Below are 20289 nucleotides of genomic sequence, written 5' to 3' on the forward strand. Positions count from 1 at the left end.
CTGTACACCACTAACATAGCCCTTACGGGTGAAGGGGGGCACCTATATGTCAGTACAGAGGGTTTCTGGTGGGTTTTGGAGGGCTCGCTGTTTCCTCCACAAATGTAACAGGTGGGGGGGGGGGGGGGGGGCCTGGGTCCACCTGTCTGAAGTGCACTGCACCTACTACTAAACTACTCCAGGGACCTGCAAGCGCTGTCATGGACCTGAGTATGACATCTGAGGCTGGCATAGAGGCTGGCAAATAATATTTTTGATCATGTTTTTTTGAGGGTGGGAGGGGGTTTGTGACCACTGGGGGAGTAACGGGAGGTCATCCCCAATTCCCTCCAGTGGTCATCCAGTCATTTTGGGCACCTTTATGTGCCTTATTCGTAATAAAAACAGGTCTGGGTGAAATTTCCAAGTTTTAGTACTGGACGTCTTTGATGTTTTCCATTATGGCTCAAAGATGTCCAAAGTCTTAGGAACGCCCAAGTCCCGCCTCGACCACGCCTCTGATACGCCCCCTTGAGATCTGGACATCCTTGCGACGGACTTCAGAGAAAGACATCCAAAATCGGGTTTTGATTATACCGATTTGGACGTCTCTGTGAGATGAATGTCCAAATGCCGATTTATGTCACTTTTTGGACGTCCATCTCTTTCAAAAATGAGCCTGAAAGTAATAGAGATGTGATAGAGCCAATTTGTGACAAAACAAAAAAAATAGCGTCTAAGAATGATTTTACTAGTAGCTGACAGAAGAGATCATCCTAAGTGTCCATGCTGAGACTGGTCATGTGGCTTCCGCCAAAAGACATTCTAATTTTAAAACAGTGTTTTTCATCGCTGATCATTCATTTCATATAATCTGTTCACTAAGCTTGTGAGCTATTCCTAAGTACAGCATGTTATTTAGAGCAAGCTAAATGAAATAGCATGTACTAATCTAAAATAAAATAATACAAAAATACACATCTCCATTCACCAGATAGCATAGGTATATCAGAAAGGGGACAGTATATAAATAAAATTTGCTGATCAACTGGAATACTGTATTATTCTGTTTGTCTATGTATTTTTTTATTTTTAATTATGCATGTTGATTTTGTTACCCGCCTAGTTGTAGGCAGGTTAGAATTTTGTAAATAAATAAATATCGGATCTAAGTCAAAAGCCATTTCTACTTTAAAGGGGTTGAAGAACATCAAGGAATTCTACTGCACAAAAAAGTATACGATAAGAAAATCTAAACACGTCTCAATGCACTAAGAGCCAGGAACCAGACACTGAATGCCATGGGCCCCTGAAAAGCACAGGCCTCTAACAGATAAAGGTCACGCGGTATTAGAGGGACCCACATAAGGACAATTCTTTAAGAAAGATTCTAACATCTATGCTCCCATCTATGCTACTCTGTAACTACCCTTTTAACTTATAGTGGGTATTTGCAAAGGGGGAGGCTCCCACTTATGCAGATTACCTACAGAATACTGTACATGTATATACCTGGTTACACTACCATAGTAGTCTATAAAGGAAAGTATGTGCCCACACTCCTTTATACAATAGGCTCCTAGCAGGCGCACTGTTACAGATTTGCCCTCATGTTGGCTATGTTGTTGGACTGTCGATTTTTATTTATTTATTTATTTGCTGCACTTGTATCCCACATTTTCCCACCTATTTGCAGGCTCAATGTGGCTTACAAAATGTTACAACGACATATACATATTATAGAATAAGAATTTCGGAACATAGATACAGATAGGTACATAAGAATATCATAGCAATCATATTAACGGAATAATAATTTTACAATTGTTACAAATAAGAGTGCATGAGTAAATCACATTGGAATAGAAGTGGATTGATATATAAACATAGCATAATGATATCAGGACAAGATATAATATTCAGTCATGAGGATGTAATTAAGATGAATAGGAGGGCTCCGTAATAGTTATAATAGGAATAATGGGAATAATTTTAGGGTAGCTCTGCTCTGTTTCATACTGAAAATAATTTTTTGGAACTTAACTACTGCACAATAAACATGCATTAAGCCTTAGGACAGTGATGGCGAACCTTTCAGAGACCGAGTGCCCAAACAGCAACCCAAAATCTAATTATTTATCGCAAAGTGCCAAAAGGGCAATATAACCTGAATAACAGCAACGTGGGTTTTAAACTGGTTCCAGCCAGTTTAGAACGCAAGTAGTAAACCGGGGACATGCACAAAAGGGCATTTTCCTGTCACAGTAGCAGCCAACGAAAATGGTATGCAAATGAGCAAATTAGTATTAAAATACTAATCCGATGCGATGCACTACCGTTTTCCGAGGAAGTCACTGTGGAAAACCTAACGGGAGGTCTGCACCTCCCGTTAGGTTTTTCTTGTTGGGGCTGCTGCCCTCCCGCTTGCCCTCCCTCTCTCCCAGCACACCAGGCATCCCTGCATCCCTCCCTCCCTCCGAGCACCAGGCAGGCCCTCCGAGCACAAGGCCGCCTGCCTGCCCGCCCGCCCACCCTCCCTCCGAGCACCAGGGCCCCCCTCCGAAACTTAAAAGTCATACCTGCTCGGGGTTAAGGCAGCGTCGGCAGCGGCAGTGAAAAGTGCTGGCTCGGCGAGCTTTCAGCCTTCCCTTCTGTCTCTCAAGCTCTGGTCCCGCCCTTGCGGAAACAGGAAATGAGGGCGGGACCAGAGCTTGAGAGACAAAAGGGAAGGCTGAAGGCGCGCCGAGCCAGCGCTTTTCACTGCCGCTGCTGCCTTAACCCCGAGCAGATATGACTTTTATTCGGAGGGGGCTGGAACTGGCTGAGGGGACGGCGCGTGTGCCAACAGAGAGGGCTCTGCGTGCCCTCTCTGGGTTCGCCATCACTGCCTTAGGAACTGACATTACCAGGCAGTGTCTTTCTAGTGTCTGATATCAATGCCTGAAAGAATCAGAACTCTATTTACACTATACCTTGATACCAAAACTAAAAGAAACCTGCTTTTAAGACAAAGCTCCCCCTTTTTCACCTTCATCATGGTATGCCTGGGTGGTTCTGGGAATCCTCAGTGGCCACATGTGTCTCCCCTAATGTGCACCATCAGCCATGTGTGTCACAACTGGAGGTGTGGGGCCACAAGAGCCCTGAGCTCATCAAATTTTGCCACCAGCTGCCTCATTCTCTTACCTGCAAAGCATAGGCACAGTTTATTTGTTGGGGGGGGGGGGGGGGGGGGGGAAGAAGGAGCAGGAGTGAGGAACAAGGGTTTCTCTCCTGCCCAAATGGTCCAGACATCCTCCCTACTTGCATTCTCCTCAAACCTCGGTCTCTGCTACAGCTCCGCCAGCATGGTTGCAACAGCATTAGCAATACAAGGACCGATTAAGGGGCCCCAGGGCCTCAGTGTTCAGGGACTCTACCAAGCTCTGTTGGCCCTGCCCCTGTGACGAACATTTCCTGCTACCATAGGGATGGGGCCACATAAAATTCAATGGCGGGCCACATTTGGCTCATAGACTGCAGGTTGCTCGCCCCTGAATTAATATGTAAGCCCTTTTGAGCAGGGAAATAGCTGTTATACATGAATTGTGCAACTCACCTTGAGCTTGGATTTGGACTAGATGAACAGTTAAATCTACCCTACCCCCCATTAAAAACAAAACCATAATCCTCTCCCTACAAAAGTCTCTCCTTGTGTTAGGTTTACCTGATATAAGGCTTCAGAACTCGAGCTGTATAAGGACTGACAATGCTGTGGTCCGACACCATTTCTTCTGATCCAACCAGTCGATAGAGAAATTTTGTAGTTGGTTCCCGGTATCCCTTCACAGTGGGCAGTGCTGTCTGTCAAACAGGGGGTGGAAAAAAAATCAAGAAGCTTAAAATGTAAGGACTGCATTCTCAGCAGATGAATACCAGGAGATTATATGATGCTCAAGATCAGAAACTGCATAGCCATATGGTTTCTCTACATAAACTGGCAGTGCCACACAGGTGTTAAATATTATTATATAGAACCTTTCCACACACTGAATCAAGAAGCTGTACTTAGGACATCAATAACTTACTTCCTTCTATTCATATAAAAACTATAAGGGAGGGGTGCCTGATTTACCTGTAGGATGTGACCTGGGCAACCAGTAGGACCCCTTCAAAAATGTAATAAGTAAGGTTATGGACAGTGGTAGTACCTGGTCCGGGACCTACAGAAGAAATGGATTTAATTTTCAGATCAGATCTTCTGCTACTTGGGCTGGCTAGGGGTTGAGGATGCTGTGAAAGCAAAATTCACAACCATTGGGCTGCCTCCCCCAATTGCAACAGCGGCATCTAGTAGATGGATTTATGGTCTACATTAGCATTAGGCTCTGGAAGAGGCTGTGCTTGGTGCCTGCCCCTCCACCCCATTTAATGCAGGCATTTATAATCTGCTTAACCATCAAGTTCAAAGCGAAGAACAATTTCACACTATAAGAAGGTACTATCTCTGTCCCTAGAGGGCTCACAATCTCAGTTTTTGTACCTGAGGCAATGGAGGGTTAAGCTACTTGCCCAGAATCACAGAAAACTGCTGTGGGAATTGAACCCAGGATGCCAAGATCAAAGCCTGCTACACTGACCATTAGGCCACTCCTCCCATAGGGCTTTTAAGGGCTTTTGCTATGATGACTGGGAGGAATGAGATAAAAAAAAAATAGGGGGACATCCATAGTGCAGATGAAGGTTTGTGGCAAAACAGAGGTCAGTTCAGATTTAGCTGTCAGCCTAAAGGAGCAAAAAGGAAAGTACCAGGCCATAAACATATCTAATGTGGGCAGCAGTACTCCTGAAGATGAGCCTTCAACCATTTAGCTGCCAAGTCTCAGCTTCTACCATGGCAAATCTAGGCCAGAGATCTGTCTGGATTTGATATTACAACTTAGAAAATGTATATTTATTTATTTGGATCTAGTAACTGACTTTTCATTATGAAGAGATTTACCCAAGGCAGGTACAGCATGACATAAAACAATTTTAACAGCATAATAATAAACCAAATATAAGCATAAATACAATCAATGAGGTCAACTTGGAAATGACAAATAGAATCCCAGAAATAGGACTATAGCTGTGTCCCCGGTGTGTCACCTATTATGACCTGACTAGGCCAAGATCCATCTTTTCTGAGCAAGACTGACATGGCAGCCTGAACATTTCCTGCGTCTCAGCCAGCCCAAGGACACTGACAGCACAGAGAACATCTTCTGCACTCCATCTTTGGGAGTGAAGCTGGTAACAAGCCAACACTAGTATGTGATAAGACTCGTGGTCCCCTTGGTTGGCGCCAGCTCTCGCAGGGAGAGTGCTGGTATTAACACTGGACATGATTGTATTCAAGGCCTGCATTTCATCTGCCGGAGAGGACGATCTCATTGGGCCAAAACAGTCACCTGAGGACGGTGGACAGAGGTCTGAAATGGGATTTTTGGAAGACAGAGAGAAGAGTTTTGATAGCTCTGGAGAGTGTCTCTTAGTACCTAAGTCCACAGCCTCCCTGCACCCTCTCTAAGGGGAAGTAAGCTAATAATTATGGCTGCTAAATTGAGCTGGACATAGCTGTCTGGGCTGTCATCTCTCTATACAGACCAGATGCATTGGTAAGCTTGCTGTACAAACAGCTTGAGATGGAATAAGGAATCCTGCCTCTGCCAGAGGTCAGCTAAGAAGCAAGTGTCTTATGGTGAGAATCTGGGATTCATTCCTATAGCTTGGGGAATAGTTATTTCTAGTTGCCATAGGCTGCGTTAGATCATTAGCATGGTTTATTAGCCGAGATATATTTGGCGTTTGGTATTCTTAGGTATAATTCTCAGCACTGTAACAGATATATATATATACAGATTTCTATATTTGTGTTATTCTTAGTGATATCTATATCTATCTATATAAATCTCTGGTGTAATCCTAGTGGTAGCTATTTTGTGTTTGCTTGCTGTTTCACTAATTATTATTATATAATAAAGATATATATATTTTCCATATTGCTTCATTGGGTATTACCAGTCGGAAGACAAATCCCATTTGGTTCTGTAGTATCACCCCTAGACCGAGTCCAGATAATTGCTATACTAGGTGAGCTCTGTCTGTTGGCAATTAGCTGTTCTTTTCACGTTGCTCAGCAATTACAGGCATTCAATTCTGGTCGCCGTATCTCAAAAAAGATATAACGGAACTAGAAAAGGTTCAAAGAAGAGCGACCAAAATGACAGAGGGGATGGAACTGCTCTCATATGAGGAAAGGCTAAAGAGGTTAGGACTCTTCAGCTTGGAAAAGAGACAGTTGGGGGGGGAGGGGGGGATATGATTGAGGTCTATAAAATCCTGAGTTGTCTGGAGCAGATGGCGGTGAACTGATTTTTCACTCATTCAAAAAGTATAAAGACCAGGGGACAGTCAATGACATTGCATGGAAATACTTTTAAAACAAATAGGAGGAAATATTTTTTCACTCAAAAAATAATTAAGCTCTGGAACTCATTGCTGGAGGATGTGGTAACGGTGATTAGTGCATCTGGGTTTAAAAAAAGGTTTGGACAAGTTCCTGGAGGAAAAATCCATAATCTATTATTGAGATGGACATGGGGGGAGCCACAGCTTGCTCTGGGACTGGTAGCATGGAATGGTGCTAATTGGGTTTCTGCCAGGTACTTGTGACCTGGCCACTGCTGCAAGAAGGACACTGGGCTAGATAGACCACTGGTCTGACCCAGTATGGCTATTCTTATGTTCTTATGATACAGTATCAGAAATATACACATTAAATAACCTACAGTAGAATAATCATATAACAGAAATATGATGTCATCAGAATAAGAAAAGTGAAAGCTTAAAAAAAAAAAAAAAAAAATATATATATATATATATATATATATATATATATATATATATAAATAGATAGATAGTATTTTTAATGCTGAAATTCAGTATATATAGAGGCCTATCTTCAAAGCACTTAGACTTACAAAAGTCCAAGTGCTTTGAAAATGAGCCCCTTAATGTTTTATATTGCAACTTGCCTAGAGCTGTTTTTCGTGAGGAATGTCCACAAATAAAGAAAGTACAGTAATTGAGATGATTCTCACAATGTCAGCACAATACAAATGAAACCCCTTAAAAGAGGCACACATTAAGAACTTCAGACAAAAGATACGATGCAATTGCTGTTCGTACACCAGTCTCCTAAGCTAGAAGCACACTATAAACCTTTTCTTTGGCTGTTTTAGCCACAGTATCTCCAGTGTGGGAAAGGACCTGCCAGCTTCAATATGCCTATGTTCTAGAACAGTGATATACAGAGAGGAAAGTGGGAATGAGAACCAGGATTTCCAAAGACAGGACCACAAAAGTAGTGCAGTGAAAGGGGACAACCGGCGGTGAGCCGCTGATGGCCAGCGTTTTATCCCCTGAGCAGCAAGCGTGGGACCGCTGCGTGACGAACTGCCCACAGATGAAAGGGTTGACGAGTCCTTTGATTAGCGCCAGCGAAGGAGCGTCGACGCTCTTGGACCTGGAAAAAACAACTCCATCGCTCCTGAATTATTCAACCACCATGCCCAAAGGAGTGGAGGAGTGAGTTAGAGGTATATGCTGAAACAGAGGACGGTACAGCAGAACCCGAATCGGCGGAACCACTCCTAAACACCTATGAGAAATCAACTTGGAGTTTTTGGCTCCCGTGGAGGTTACATTGAATACCATCTGGAAGGTGCTTCGGGACCTAACGGTGGCAGTAAATAATTTTGTTTCAGATATAATTTTATTATTCATCTGAACCCTTTGAGAGTAAAAAATTGATATAACAAATGATTCTACATGAGCAAGAAGTGGTTATGATTTTGAAAATGATAATAGACCAGAAATTTTGAATAATAAAATGAATATTATTATAGATGATTAATATCGAGATTATTGTTTTTCCCATAGTTCCGGGTATGACTCCAGTTTTCCTCAGAAATATTTCCTCAAATTATTACTTTAAAAGGAGTGAAGCCTGTGAAAACTGGGATTACTTTAATCAGTGGGATTTGAATTAGAGACTTAAGTATATGTATTGTTAAATAACTTCTGTTTTTTAAAAGAGAAAGAATGCAATCAGATGTATTATTTCTAACTAATATTGGATAATAAGTATGTTTTCAATGAAATGATTTGACTATACACCGTATTGGCCTTGAAGAAGCCAACCAGATGATCAATGTGGAATAATGAATTAGACGAGTAATATCTGGGGATAATCAGGTTAATACCACGGGGTTTTTTTTCTGTTTACTGTTTAATTGATCTCCTTATCTTGTTTCACTCTCCCTATTTAGTGGTCAAAGGAAGAGAATAGAATTACCTGACTGAAATAATTCCTACATATTACTTTCTCTGTATTTCCAGCAAGTTGTTTTAATCGCTTGTAAAAATTTAAATGGTTATAAATAAAAAATTAAAAAAAAAAAGTAGTGCAGTGAAGCAAGGTTTATTAAAAAACAAAATGACTCGACACAACGTTGTGTTTCGGCCGGAAGGCCTACATCAGGAAGTCTGTATGTTTGATTGAAAATGAAAGGCCAAAAGTGGCAACAATTGATTGTACTGGTCTTTAAAAAGACCGTTGATGTAAAGTCTGGCTGGATCGCGAGTAAGGCAATGTAGTCAGCAATGTTGAAAGACCATTACAAATCAATCGTTGCCACTTTTGGCCTTTCATTTTCAATCAAACATACAGACTTCCTGATGTAGGCCTTCCGGCCGAAACACAATGTTGTGTCGAGTCATTTTGTTTTTGAATAAACCTTGCTTCACTGCACTACTTTTGTGGTCCTGTCTTTGGAAATCCTGGTTCTCATTCCCACTTTCCTCTCGGTTTGAGTTTCTCCATGGGACCTCTTGAGTTCTCTACGCACGTAGATTCTCTTTTGCTAGACCAGTGATATGACATGAAGGCCAAATTCTAAAAGATATTTCCACGCATTAAAGGTGTGTGATAACACAGAAATAAGCTTTTATAAATTTGCCCTCCTGCTATGTGGAATATGTGCATAAGCTAATTAATTAGAATGAGTGGATGCGTTACTAGGGGTGAGGTTGGGCAGGGTTAGCGATTATATGCATACTTTATGTATGTGTGTCCGTAAATTAAGCTGTAAAATATATGCACACCACACAGCAAGTGTAAAAGTGCATAAATTTGCTGGGTTCATTTTCAAAGCAAAAGTGTGTGCATGCCTTTGTTTTGAAAAATTGCCAGTATCTGTACAGGGAAAGTTATGCATGTACTGTACATGTATAAGCACAATTATCAAATTACCCCAATACTTATCGGTAGGACAACAGGAAACATGCAATCAGATTATGGAACAACAGAATTCAAGCTTGTTTACATTTATAGATGGCCTTTCCAATAACAGCTCAAGGTGGTTCACACCTTAAAATAAAGAAAAGGGAAACTTATCCAGGATCGGTTTAGGATCCTTAAAAAATGAACACTTACCTGGTACCTATCGAGGATCCTGAAGTCCTGGCTAGTTGTCCGATACATTGTACTTGTCAATGGTAACCTGCTACTTCCTTCCTTAGCACCATAAACCCCTCCAACCAATAAAAGTGTGGCATTCACGGCTTGATCTAAATCAAAGAGTGGAAGGCCCCTCTCCCTCTTAGCTTGTCTGACCAGCAGCTTCCGCCGGAGCCTCCTGGCTTCAGGAGTTGCAGCTACAGCCTCAGAGCACCTCTCCAGCCTCTTCAGCAGAAGATTTTCTTCATAAAGATTGAGTGGGATGTCCTTGGGTGTTCTGGGCTTATCAGCTCTCTCCGGTTGTGCCTTCCTCTTGTCTCGTGCACGGGCCTGCAGAGACAAATTCGAGCCCTCGGAGCTTGAGCAGTCAGCAGCCATCCTTGCCAGTTTTTCCTCCTCACTTTCCATCTCTTGTTTGATTTGCTCTGGGGCTTTCATCTTCTTTCTGTTCATGGACATAGTGCCCCCACCAGCGTGGGATGCGCTTGGAGGAGGAATATATTCTATTCCAGGGTCAATCATCCCATCTCCTTCCATCTCTTCATCATCTGTAACAGACAAAAATGGTTGTAGAAGTCAGCCAATGTAAAAATTACAGCACTGTCTGTGTTTCCTGTGGCTTCACACACTCCGAAAGCCATTTGAGATCATGATCTCACAACTCTTTTTAGATATTTTCTTTTTGAGGATTATTTAACCCCCAACAACAGACTCTTGTGGTTAGAACTATTCAGGTATGTGCATCAAAAACCCATATATTATAAAAGTTTTTAATCTTTACTTACTTGCTATTCTTTTTACATAATTGGGGTGTTTTAACTAAACAATTAACACACATGGGTGGGTACTTTCATATATTTCTCATTAATAGCTATTGTTGAGTAGCAATATAAGTACATAAGTACATAAGTAGTGCCATACTGGGAAAGACCAAAGGTCCATCTAGCCCAGCATCCTGTCACCGACAGTGGCCAATCCAGGTCAAGGGCACCTGGCACGCTCCCCAAACGTAAAAACATTCCAGACAAGTTATACCTAAAAATGAGGAATTTTTCCAAGTCCATTTAATAGCGGTCTATGGACTTGTCCTTTAGGAATCTATCTAACCCCTTTTTAAACTCCGTCAAGCTAACCGCCCGTACCACGTTCTCCGGCAACGAATTCCAGAGTCTAATTACACGTTGGGTGAAGAAAAATTTTCTCCGATTCGTTTTAAATTTACCACACTGTAGCTTCAACTCATGCCCTCTAGTCCTAGTATTTTTGGATAGCGTGAACAGTCGCTTCACATCCACCCCGATCCATTCCACTCATTATTTTATACACTTCTATCATATCTCCCCTCAGCCGTCTCTTCTCCAAGCTGAAAAGCCCTAGCCTTCTCAGCCTCTCTTCATAGGAAAGTCGTCCCATCCCCACTATCATTTTCGTCGCCCTTCGCTGTACCTTTTCCAATTCTACTATATCTTTTTTGAGATACGGAGACCAGTACTGAACACAATACTCCAGGTGCGGTCGCACCATGGAGCGATACAACGGCATTATAACATCCGCACACCTGGACTCCATACCCTTCCTAATAACACCCAACATTCTATTCGCTTTCCTAGCCGCAGCAGCACACTGAGCAGAAGGTTTCAGCGTATCATCGACGACGACACCCAGATCCCTTTCTTGATCCGTAACTCCTAACGCGGAACCTTGCAAGACGTAGCTATAATTCGGGTTCCTCTTACCCACATGCATCACTTTGCACTTGTCAACATTGAACTTCATCTGCCACTTGCACGCCCATTCTCCCAGTCTCGCAAGGTCCTCCTGTAATCGTTCACATTCCTCTTGCGACTTGACGACCCTGAATAATTTTGTGTCATCGGCGAATTTAATTACCTCACTAGTTATTCCCATCTCTAGGTCATTTATAAATACATTAAAAAGCAACGGACCCAGCACAGACCCCTGCGGGACCCCACTAACTACCCTCCTCCACTGAGAATACTGGCCACGCAATCCTACTCTCTGCTTCCTATCTTTCAACCAGTTCTTAATCCATAATAATACCCTACCTCCGATTCCATGACTCTGCAATTTCTTCAGGAGTCTTTCGTGCGGCACTTTGTCAAACGCCTTCTGAAAATCCAGATATACAATATCAACCGGCTCCCCATTGTCCACATGTTTGCTTACCCCCTCAAAAAAAATGCATTAGATTGGTGAGGCAAGACTTCCCTTCACTAAATCCGTGCTGACTTTGTCTCATCAGTCCATGTTTTTGTATATGCTCTGCAATTTTATTCTTAATAATAGCCTCCACCATCTTGCCCGGCACCGACGTCAGACTCACCGGTCTATAATTTCCCGGATCTCCTCTGGAACCTTTCTTAAAAATCGGAGTAACATTGGCTACCCTCCAGTCTTCCGGTATTACACTCGATTTTAGGGACAGATTGCATATTTCTAACAGTAGCTCCGCAAGTTCATTTTTTAGTTCTATTAATACTCTGGGATGAATACCATCAGGTCCCGGTGATTTACTGCTCTTCAGCTTGCTGAACTGACCCATTACATCCTCCAAGGTTACAGAGAATTTGTTTAGTTTCTCCGACTCCCCCGCTTCAAATATTCTTTCCGGCACCGGTGTCCCCCCCAAATCCTCCTCGGTGAAGACCGAAGCAAAGAATTCATTTAATTTCTCCGCTACGGCTTTGTCCTCCTTGATCGCCCCTTTAACACCATTTTCGTCCAGCGGCCCAACCGACTCTTTGGCCGGTTTCCTGCTTTTAATGTATCTAAAAAAGTTTTTACTATGTATTTTTGCTTCCAACGCTAATTTCTTCTCAAAGTCCTTTTTTGCCCTCCTTATCTCCGCTTTGCATTTGGCTTGGCATTCCTTATGATCTATCCTGTTACTTTCAGTTGGTTCTCTTCTCCACTTTCTGAAGGATATGTGGTGATTCAAATTTTTATTTAAAAATAGTACACTATTTGTTCAACATTTAACCCATTGTGTAATACAGTAATTTAGTATCTCTAGGTTTAAAACTTTATGTAACATTTATATCCACTGTATATCTATTCAAAAATGTTATAGTTCATTCGGCTTTTTTTGTTTGTTTTTTTTATCTTTTGCACATTTTTTTGATTGTCTTTGCATTTGTGGTTCTAGATTTTTGTGACTCCTAATGCAGGCAGTTGCGCCGAAACATATCATCGTGTCAAATACTTCTTCTGAACCTCCACTGCTTTAGGAAATTGTTTACACAGACCTGTTGGTCTATTTTCTATCATAATTAATTTTGTGTTTGTCATTCCTTGACTCCTAAGTTCCTCTTTTCATAGATTTTTCATTGGTCCTCCCCTACGTTTTTCCTCCTTTTGGGGAATCATTCCGTTGTAAGTAATATGGACTACTGCCCCCCTCTCCATTCTCCACTGTTCACTGTAACCCCTGCTGCCAGGAACCATCATGGTCATCCCCATACACCACTGCATTCATTACAATACACTTCCTAGTTTCATTCTGGGCATTTTATATGTTTCTTTCCATTGCAAAGAGATTACATTTTAATATAAGAATTTTGTATGAAAAGTTTAAGCATAAAACTTCAGGAGCATGGAAATCACCAGAGACTTTGTGTGTCAGATATAGTAGATTAGGATTCTCCTGTAACTGAACTCTGGAAAAGAATTCCAGATATGCAGGTGAAGACCCTACAATAAAACAATTTGAAATTGCACTTCATGTTCACAATTACCTGACTTTAAATAAACTGCAGCATCCAAGGTTTACTATTTGACAGTATTAAGTCCAATTATGCATTTTTACAGAATTGTTCTGGGAAGGGGTGGCACTGAGGTGATCATAACTGCTGAGTTTAATTACTGAAATGCCAGAAAGAAGTTCTGGGAGCCCGAAAGTTAACTGAGGGTTGCACAAGGCTGAGAGCTATCCTAGGATGCCTAATACCCTTGCACTGTCCCTGGCCTTGGTGTATAGCCCCCCCAGGTGAGGATTCTCACTGCAGTGACTGTAATTTAAGATATGTAATGCAATGCTGGAATGCGGAGAGCCACCAATGACTGGCTTGAGCCCATCCTGCTCTGGGTTGGCCTAGGGTAAGTCCCCAGGGATATCATTTGCGTGCATAATTTTACCATAAAGCTGCAGATAGGAGAACCTTGCTATGGGAGGGACATAAGGTCTCAATTCTGTCAGATCTGGCGACATTACAGAAGAGATGGGAACATATCAAGACCTCCAAGAAGAATATGGATTACCCCCACACCAGGTCTTTCGTTATGGGCAAATTGGAGATTATATCCTAAGGAAAGCCCAAGGAAACATTAGTTTAGATGAGACTCTCTTAGACAGTGCAATGTATGATGGTAGGGGCGGGGCTGTATTTCTTGCCTCTATCAGGCCTTGCTTTTGGCTTATTCACCTTTAGATTCTTATATTCATCGCTGGAAACGTGACCTAGGGGACACGTATGAGGGGAAGAAATGGGAAATGAGTTTCAAATTTCTACTTAAACCATCTGTCAGTACTGCACTAATTGAAAATTGACAAAAAAATGTTGTACAGTTGGTATTATGCATCACAGCGCCTGTTGCAACTTTTTAAATACGGTACGGGACTTTGTTTGTGTAACTGCAGACTGCCAGGGGATATGTACCATATTTGGTGGACTTGTCCCCTTGTCCAACCATACTGGCAGAATGCTCATTCTTTGGTGCAGCAGCTTTTAGGGGGTTCTTATCCTTTGAAGGCAGAACACTGTTTGTTGCATCACAGACCTTTGGGGGTACAGCCCTTGCAACATAGCTTGGTGATTCATCAGTTCACAGCAGCACGACTAGCTTTGGCAGCAGCCTGAAAGAGTTCAACGATACCAGCTTGCTCATTATACCTGCATAAATGGGATTATCTTTGCTTAATGTCTGAGTTAACAACGATTAAGAATGGCCAACTTACAAAATTTCATAAGATCTGGGACTGCAATTGAACATGAAGGTACAACCCACAGAATCGAGGATGACTGAAACCCTGTTTACTTGGATTATATCCCCTGGAGCAATACATACAGACTGAGTGCTTTTGTCTTAGGAGAGAGCCCTACTGGGGTATTTTGGGGTGGGGGGAAGAGGGAGTTTGGGGATTTGTTTCTTATAGCTGTTGATCTTTAGATTCTATTGGATGTATTATTAATAACTATTAATAAAGTTTTTTGAAAATGGAATTTAAAAACAAAACAAAACAAAAAACTAAAGAGATGGGAATTTAGAAAGATTATTTCTAAGTTCCAGAGTGAGAAGTACCAATGGCTCTTTCCATGTGGGCTGGCTTTTACTATCTAGGGGTTACTAGGATAGTAAAAACTGTTCAAGAGGCCCTGATAGCAGTGAGGGAAGCTGGGATTGAAGGCCTGGTACTGCCTCTCTCCAGAGAACTTGTGAGACCCCAAAGGTTAGAGACTAAATGACAGAAAGTGACCAGAGGAAAGAGAATGAGGAGGCAAATCAGGTAGCAGTGAAGATTTGGAAGCAGATAGAAGATCTCACACCTGAGACACCCAGAATTTGAAGGCACCTAAGGACAGCAGTGGAAGAGCAACTTAGGAGAAACACATACAATGGAATGAATGGGGGGCATATGAACAGGGAATATTGATGGTAGAATGGAAAGGCAAGGAGTGTGTATGGAAGAGTGAATGGAATGGTGCAAGGGGTTGGGGTAGGAATCACTGTTGGGGCTATGGTTGAGAAGACTGGGTTAGGTAACAGATCCTCTGGAGAAAAACCTGCCAATGTTTGGGTTGAATATGGGAGGGGAGGAGAGGGGCAGAAGAAGTAGAGGAGACGAGGATGCAGGGGAGAAGAACAAGACTATTGGCAGGACATGGAGGGGAAGGGGGGAGGAGAATTATAGATAGAGAACCCAGCATAAATGATGGGACATAAACTAGGACAACACACAATTTTTGACAATGTAAAGGGGTTAAAATTGGGGTAAAAGGCAGCGTCTGGAAGAGCAGCTGATGAGTATTGCTAAATAACAAGGCATAACCATATAAATAGCAGTTATTTAGAACCCCCCCCCCCCCTCAAAAAAAAAAAAAAAAAAAAAAAAAAACAAGGATACGAATTCGGATAACAAGGAACGGATGGTGAATTTACTACTAGCTAAAAGAATGTCACAAAAAAATGGGTGGGTGTGTCTTCTTCATGTAGACACACTGGTCTCAACTCATCCCATGTTCTTACTTGTCCCTGTTTTGAAGCATGAATATCCCTGGTGTCACTCCCCACTGTGGGGCCACCAAGTTGAGGTGGCTAACTGCCTGCCAGAAACGAGACACCCACTTACCCACCCCAATGGGGCCTGAGATAAGCTGCCACATTGCTAATCTTCCTCTGAGCCTGTCTGCCAGCATTCAGCAAAACAAACCAGACTCCCACAATTCCTCTATTCCCTTTTACATACAGAGAATGATTCATACATGGCTTTGCATAATTCTTATGCTGATTCAATAACAGGTATCAGAGGTTGCAAAAAAAAAAAAAAAAAAAAATCAGTATTCTTCAGCACCAATACAGCTACTCAAATTCTACATCAGAAAACATATATCAATTAGGGCTAGGCAGGCCAAAATGTTTATTTTTGTTTCTTGTGTTGTCTGTGTGATTTTTCATTTTATTTGTTTCACTTTTTTTCCCCATTTTGGAGGCAGTGTTTTTGATATGTCACTCTACTGCATAATAGTGTGAACTACTGACAAAAAAAGTGACACCTCCCCAAATTTTGCTTGTGTCATTTCAGGTTAAAAACTATTGTCTCAAATGAATTCACATCCCTTTAATTATCTATACACTTTTCCCCTTTCTCTTATGCTAGATCTATTATAGAAAGGCACACAAAATATGGGGAATGAAGTGCGCTCTTACCGTGAAACAAGGCTTGTGGCGGCATCACATCTGGTATGAGATCAGCTTCAGACAGCAGGCTAGGAGTGGCTGAATGAGAAGCTGGTGTGCCTGGAGCAGAAAAGTCCAAAGAAGGAGAAGGAGAGGGGCTGGTCATAGGTGTGCGATCTGAGGAGCTCATGGAGGAGAAGTCTATCACCTCTCCCCTCTCCAAAATCATGTCTGGCCGACGGACACGGCTCATGAATTTCACTGGGGTGGAGGACGTGCTGCGGTCAAGAAAGCTGGCTGCCTCCTTCTGTGCACGACGGATGTCTTTGGCTTCCTGAGTGCGGGACCTCTTCTCCTTCAGCTCCATGGCACATTCTACTGGATTGCGACTTCCTCGCTTCCTCAGCCCTTCCACTGTGATGATGGGATCCAAGGGCGGCTTGCTAGCTGTTGTAGAAAAAGGATATCGATTATCTCAAGAGGCTCCCCCACCCTGCCCAGAGATGAGGTTTTTTTTGTCTTTGTTCCCCCACCCTTCCACCTACATCCCTAATCTTGCTTTCACTGGAAAATCACATAAGATGAGCTGCAGAAAGTTGGGTGAGGAGTCATTAGCTAGCTACCTCCCTCCACCCTTATCCCTTCTTAAGCTGAGCTCATTTGTGTCAGTCCACAGCCAGCAGAGCCAAAGTCAGCTATAGTCCTCCTACCATATCTAGAAACATTATTCCCCTTTGTGAATTATGTCCCTGGAACGTGGGTGCCTAACCATACAGTTTTTATCTCAGATTGTCTCTGAAGCAATAGCAGGGATGTTTTCTTCTACTGCCTTCCTCAATACCTTCCCCTACAGCTGAACAAAAATCAGAACATAGAAAGAGAACAGCATAGAGACAAAGGCAGCTTATTTTCATATGTGGGTGATGTCCCCAGTGTGGACATTGAATTGCTAGCACTAGAGAAAGTTCTAGCAGTGTCCCACCGTGCATGCGCTGGTGCCTTCCTGCCCAACGCTCAAGCACGGGTCTCTCAGTCAGGTGAAAAGCACATAAGAGTACAACCGAAACCAATTCTTAGGGGAGGTGGGAGAGTATGTGAGAATAAGCTGCCTGCTGTCCTTGGACAACATCAGCTACAGGTAAGTATCTTTGCTTTCTCCGAAAACAAGCAGGCCACATTATTCTCACATGTGGGAATTCCTAGCTACTAGGCTCACCGAAAACAAAAAAGCTAGGATAATGAAGTCTCGAAACAACAAGACTAAAACTTAAATCAACCTGAAAATATATACATACTAGCTGTGTAGGTGCAGCCTGGAACAGAATAAAATAGGGCCTAGGAGGGTGAAGTTGGATTCTACACACCAAACAAATTTGGCAGAACTGCCTGTCCAAACCAACTGTTGCATTGGGTGTCCTGATCCAAACAGCAGTGGAATGTGAATGTGTGGTCTGAAGACCACTTTGCAGCAGGGGCGTAGCCAGACTTCGAGATGAGAGGGGGCCAGAGCCCAAAGTGAGGGGGAACATTTTGGTCTGCCTCTCCGCCCCCCCCTCCCCCACCTTGCCGCCCCCCACCCATCCACTGCCACTGCCGCACATACTTTGGTTGGTGGGGGTCCCCAACCCCCGCCAGCTGAAGCACCGCCACCGTCACCGCATATGCCTTGGTTGGCAGGGATCCCCAACCCCCGCCAACAGAAGCGCGTTTTCCAGCACTGGTCTCCCACGCCACCACATTTCCTGCCCTGGCTGCTCTCTCCTTCCCTCGCATCATGTCCGGCATGCTCGTTTTAATGAAATTGAGCAAGTGCACATGCTCAGTTTCAGTAAAACGAGCATGCCGGATGTGAGAAGAGAGTGCAGGGCAGGAAATGCTGCAGTGCTGGAGACCAGCACTGGAAAAAACGCTTTAGTTGGCAGGGGTTGGGGACCCCACCAGCCAAACCAGGGGCACAGATCCAGTTTGGGGGGGGGGGGGGGGGCCCTCGTAGCTATGGCAATGCTTTGCAGCCTTGCAAATCTCCTCTATGGAGGCTGATCTCGTGGGCTACTGATGCAGCTATGGCTCGGACATTGTGAGCCATGACATGACCCTCAACAGTCAGCCCATCTTGGGCATAAGCAAAGGAGATGCAGTCTGCTATCCAATTTGAAAGTGTCCATTTGCCGATGGCCACCCCCAACCTGTTGGGGTGAAAAGAAATGAAAAGACAGGTGGACTGTCTATGAACTTTAGTCTGCTCCAGATAGAAGGCTAAAGCTCGCTTGCAGTCTAAAGTATGTGTACACGTTTGCCAGGGTAGGCATGAAGTCTGGGGAAAAAATGTTGGAGGAACAACTGACTGGTTAAGATAGCACTCCGACATGACCTTAGGAAGGAACTTGGGGTGCACGGGGAGGATGTGATGAAATTTAATATATGGAGCTCACTGACTCTGTGAGCTGAAATGACCGCCACCAGAAATACAACTTACCAGGTCAAAAACTTCAGATGGCAGGTAGCCAGAGGCTCAAAAGGAGCTTTTATCAGCTGGGTGAGGACTACGTTGAGATCCCATGAGTCCCATTGAAAGCAACGGAAGTAAAACCCAGACTGGCTCAATCTGTCCTCCTTTTTCTGGAGCCATATGCTAACCCTATCCATGACAACTGGAGGTTTGATAGGAGTTTTGTCAACAACAAACCTCTCATGAAACAAACAACTAAAGGTTGTACAGAGATGGACTCACCTCCTATGATTAGCAACTACTGCATTAAGCTGAAACCTTACAGAGTTGGTTTTCAAGCCAGACTCAGAGAGGTGCAGGAGGTACTCAAGCAATTTTTGTGTAGGGCAAAAGAAAGGATTTAAGGCCTTGCCCTCACACCAGATGTCAAACCTTCTCCATTTAAAAGAGTAACACCTCTCAATGGAGTCTTTCCTGGAAGCCCGCAAAATATGGGAGACACCCTCAGGCAATATTTGAGTTCTACGCTCTCAACATCTAAGCCGTGGGGGCCAGAGATTGGAGGTTGGGATGTAGAAGGGACCCCTCGCTCTGCGTGATAAGGGTCGGAAAACAGTCCAATCTCCACGGATCTTCTGACGACAACTCCAAAAGAAGAGGGAAAGGGAACCACGTCTATCACAGCCAATGAGGAGCAATCAGCATCTAGTGCCTTGGTCTTGCCTGAGTTTCAGCAAGGTCTTCTCTATCAGAGGTACAGGAGGATACGCATATAGAAGTCCTCTTCCCCAATCTAGGAGAGAGGCATCAGATGCTAGTCTGCCGTGTGATTCAAGCCTGCAGCAGAACTGAGGGACCTTGTTGTTGAGATGAGTGGCGAAAAGATCCACCGAGAGGGTGCCCCACTCTCGTAAAATCTTTTGGGCTATGTCCATATTGAGAGACCACTCATGCGGTTGCAATATTCTGCTGAGTCTGTCCACCAGGCAGTTGTTCTTGTTGGGCAGGCTCATCTCATGAAGGAGAACCCATTGCCACATATCTACCACTTCTTGACACAAGGGTAGGATCCTGTACCCCCCCTGCTTGTTGAAATAAAACATCACAACCTGGTTGTCTGTCTGAATTTGGATAATCTGGTTTTGGAGTGGATCTCTGAAAGCTTTTAAAGCATTCCAAATGGCCCGTAGCTTGAGAACATTGATTTGAAGATGAGCCTCCTGAGAGGACCACTGACTGAGTGTGAAGCCCATCCACATGAGCTCCCCAACCTAGGTTGGATGCATCTGTTGTCAACACCTTTTGATGTGGTGGAATTTGGAACGGAAGTCCCAGAGTCAAATTGGACTGGATCACCCACCAGAGAATGGCGTAAGCCAAATCTGACGGGATGCGAATGAATCCG

General features: G+C 43.4%; 1 protein-coding gene across 1 annotated transcript in view; it reads right to left on the bottom strand.

The window, feature by feature from the left end:
* The window catches only part of KAT14 (lysine acetyltransferase 14), a 67008-nt gene that overhangs the window by 24151 nt on the left and 22568 nt on the right, over nucleotides 1-20289 (bottom strand). The window contains exons 5-7 of the mRNA XM_030196244.1: nucleotides 16466-16882; nucleotides 9497-10068; nucleotides 3686-3822 (exon numbers count right to left, since the gene is read on the bottom strand). Coding sequence (XP_030052104.1) covers nucleotides 3686-3822; nucleotides 9497-10068; nucleotides 16466-16882 — 1126 coding nt within the window. The remainder of the gene's footprint in view (nucleotides 1-3685; nucleotides 3823-9496; nucleotides 10069-16465; nucleotides 16883-20289) is intronic.

The sequence above is a fragment of the Microcaecilia unicolor genome, chromosome 3 (genome assembly GCF_901765095.1).
Source record: "Microcaecilia unicolor chromosome 3, aMicUni1.1, whole genome shotgun sequence".
NCBI classification, from domain to species: domain Eukaryota; kingdom Metazoa; phylum Chordata; class Amphibia; order Gymnophiona; family Siphonopidae; genus Microcaecilia; species Microcaecilia unicolor.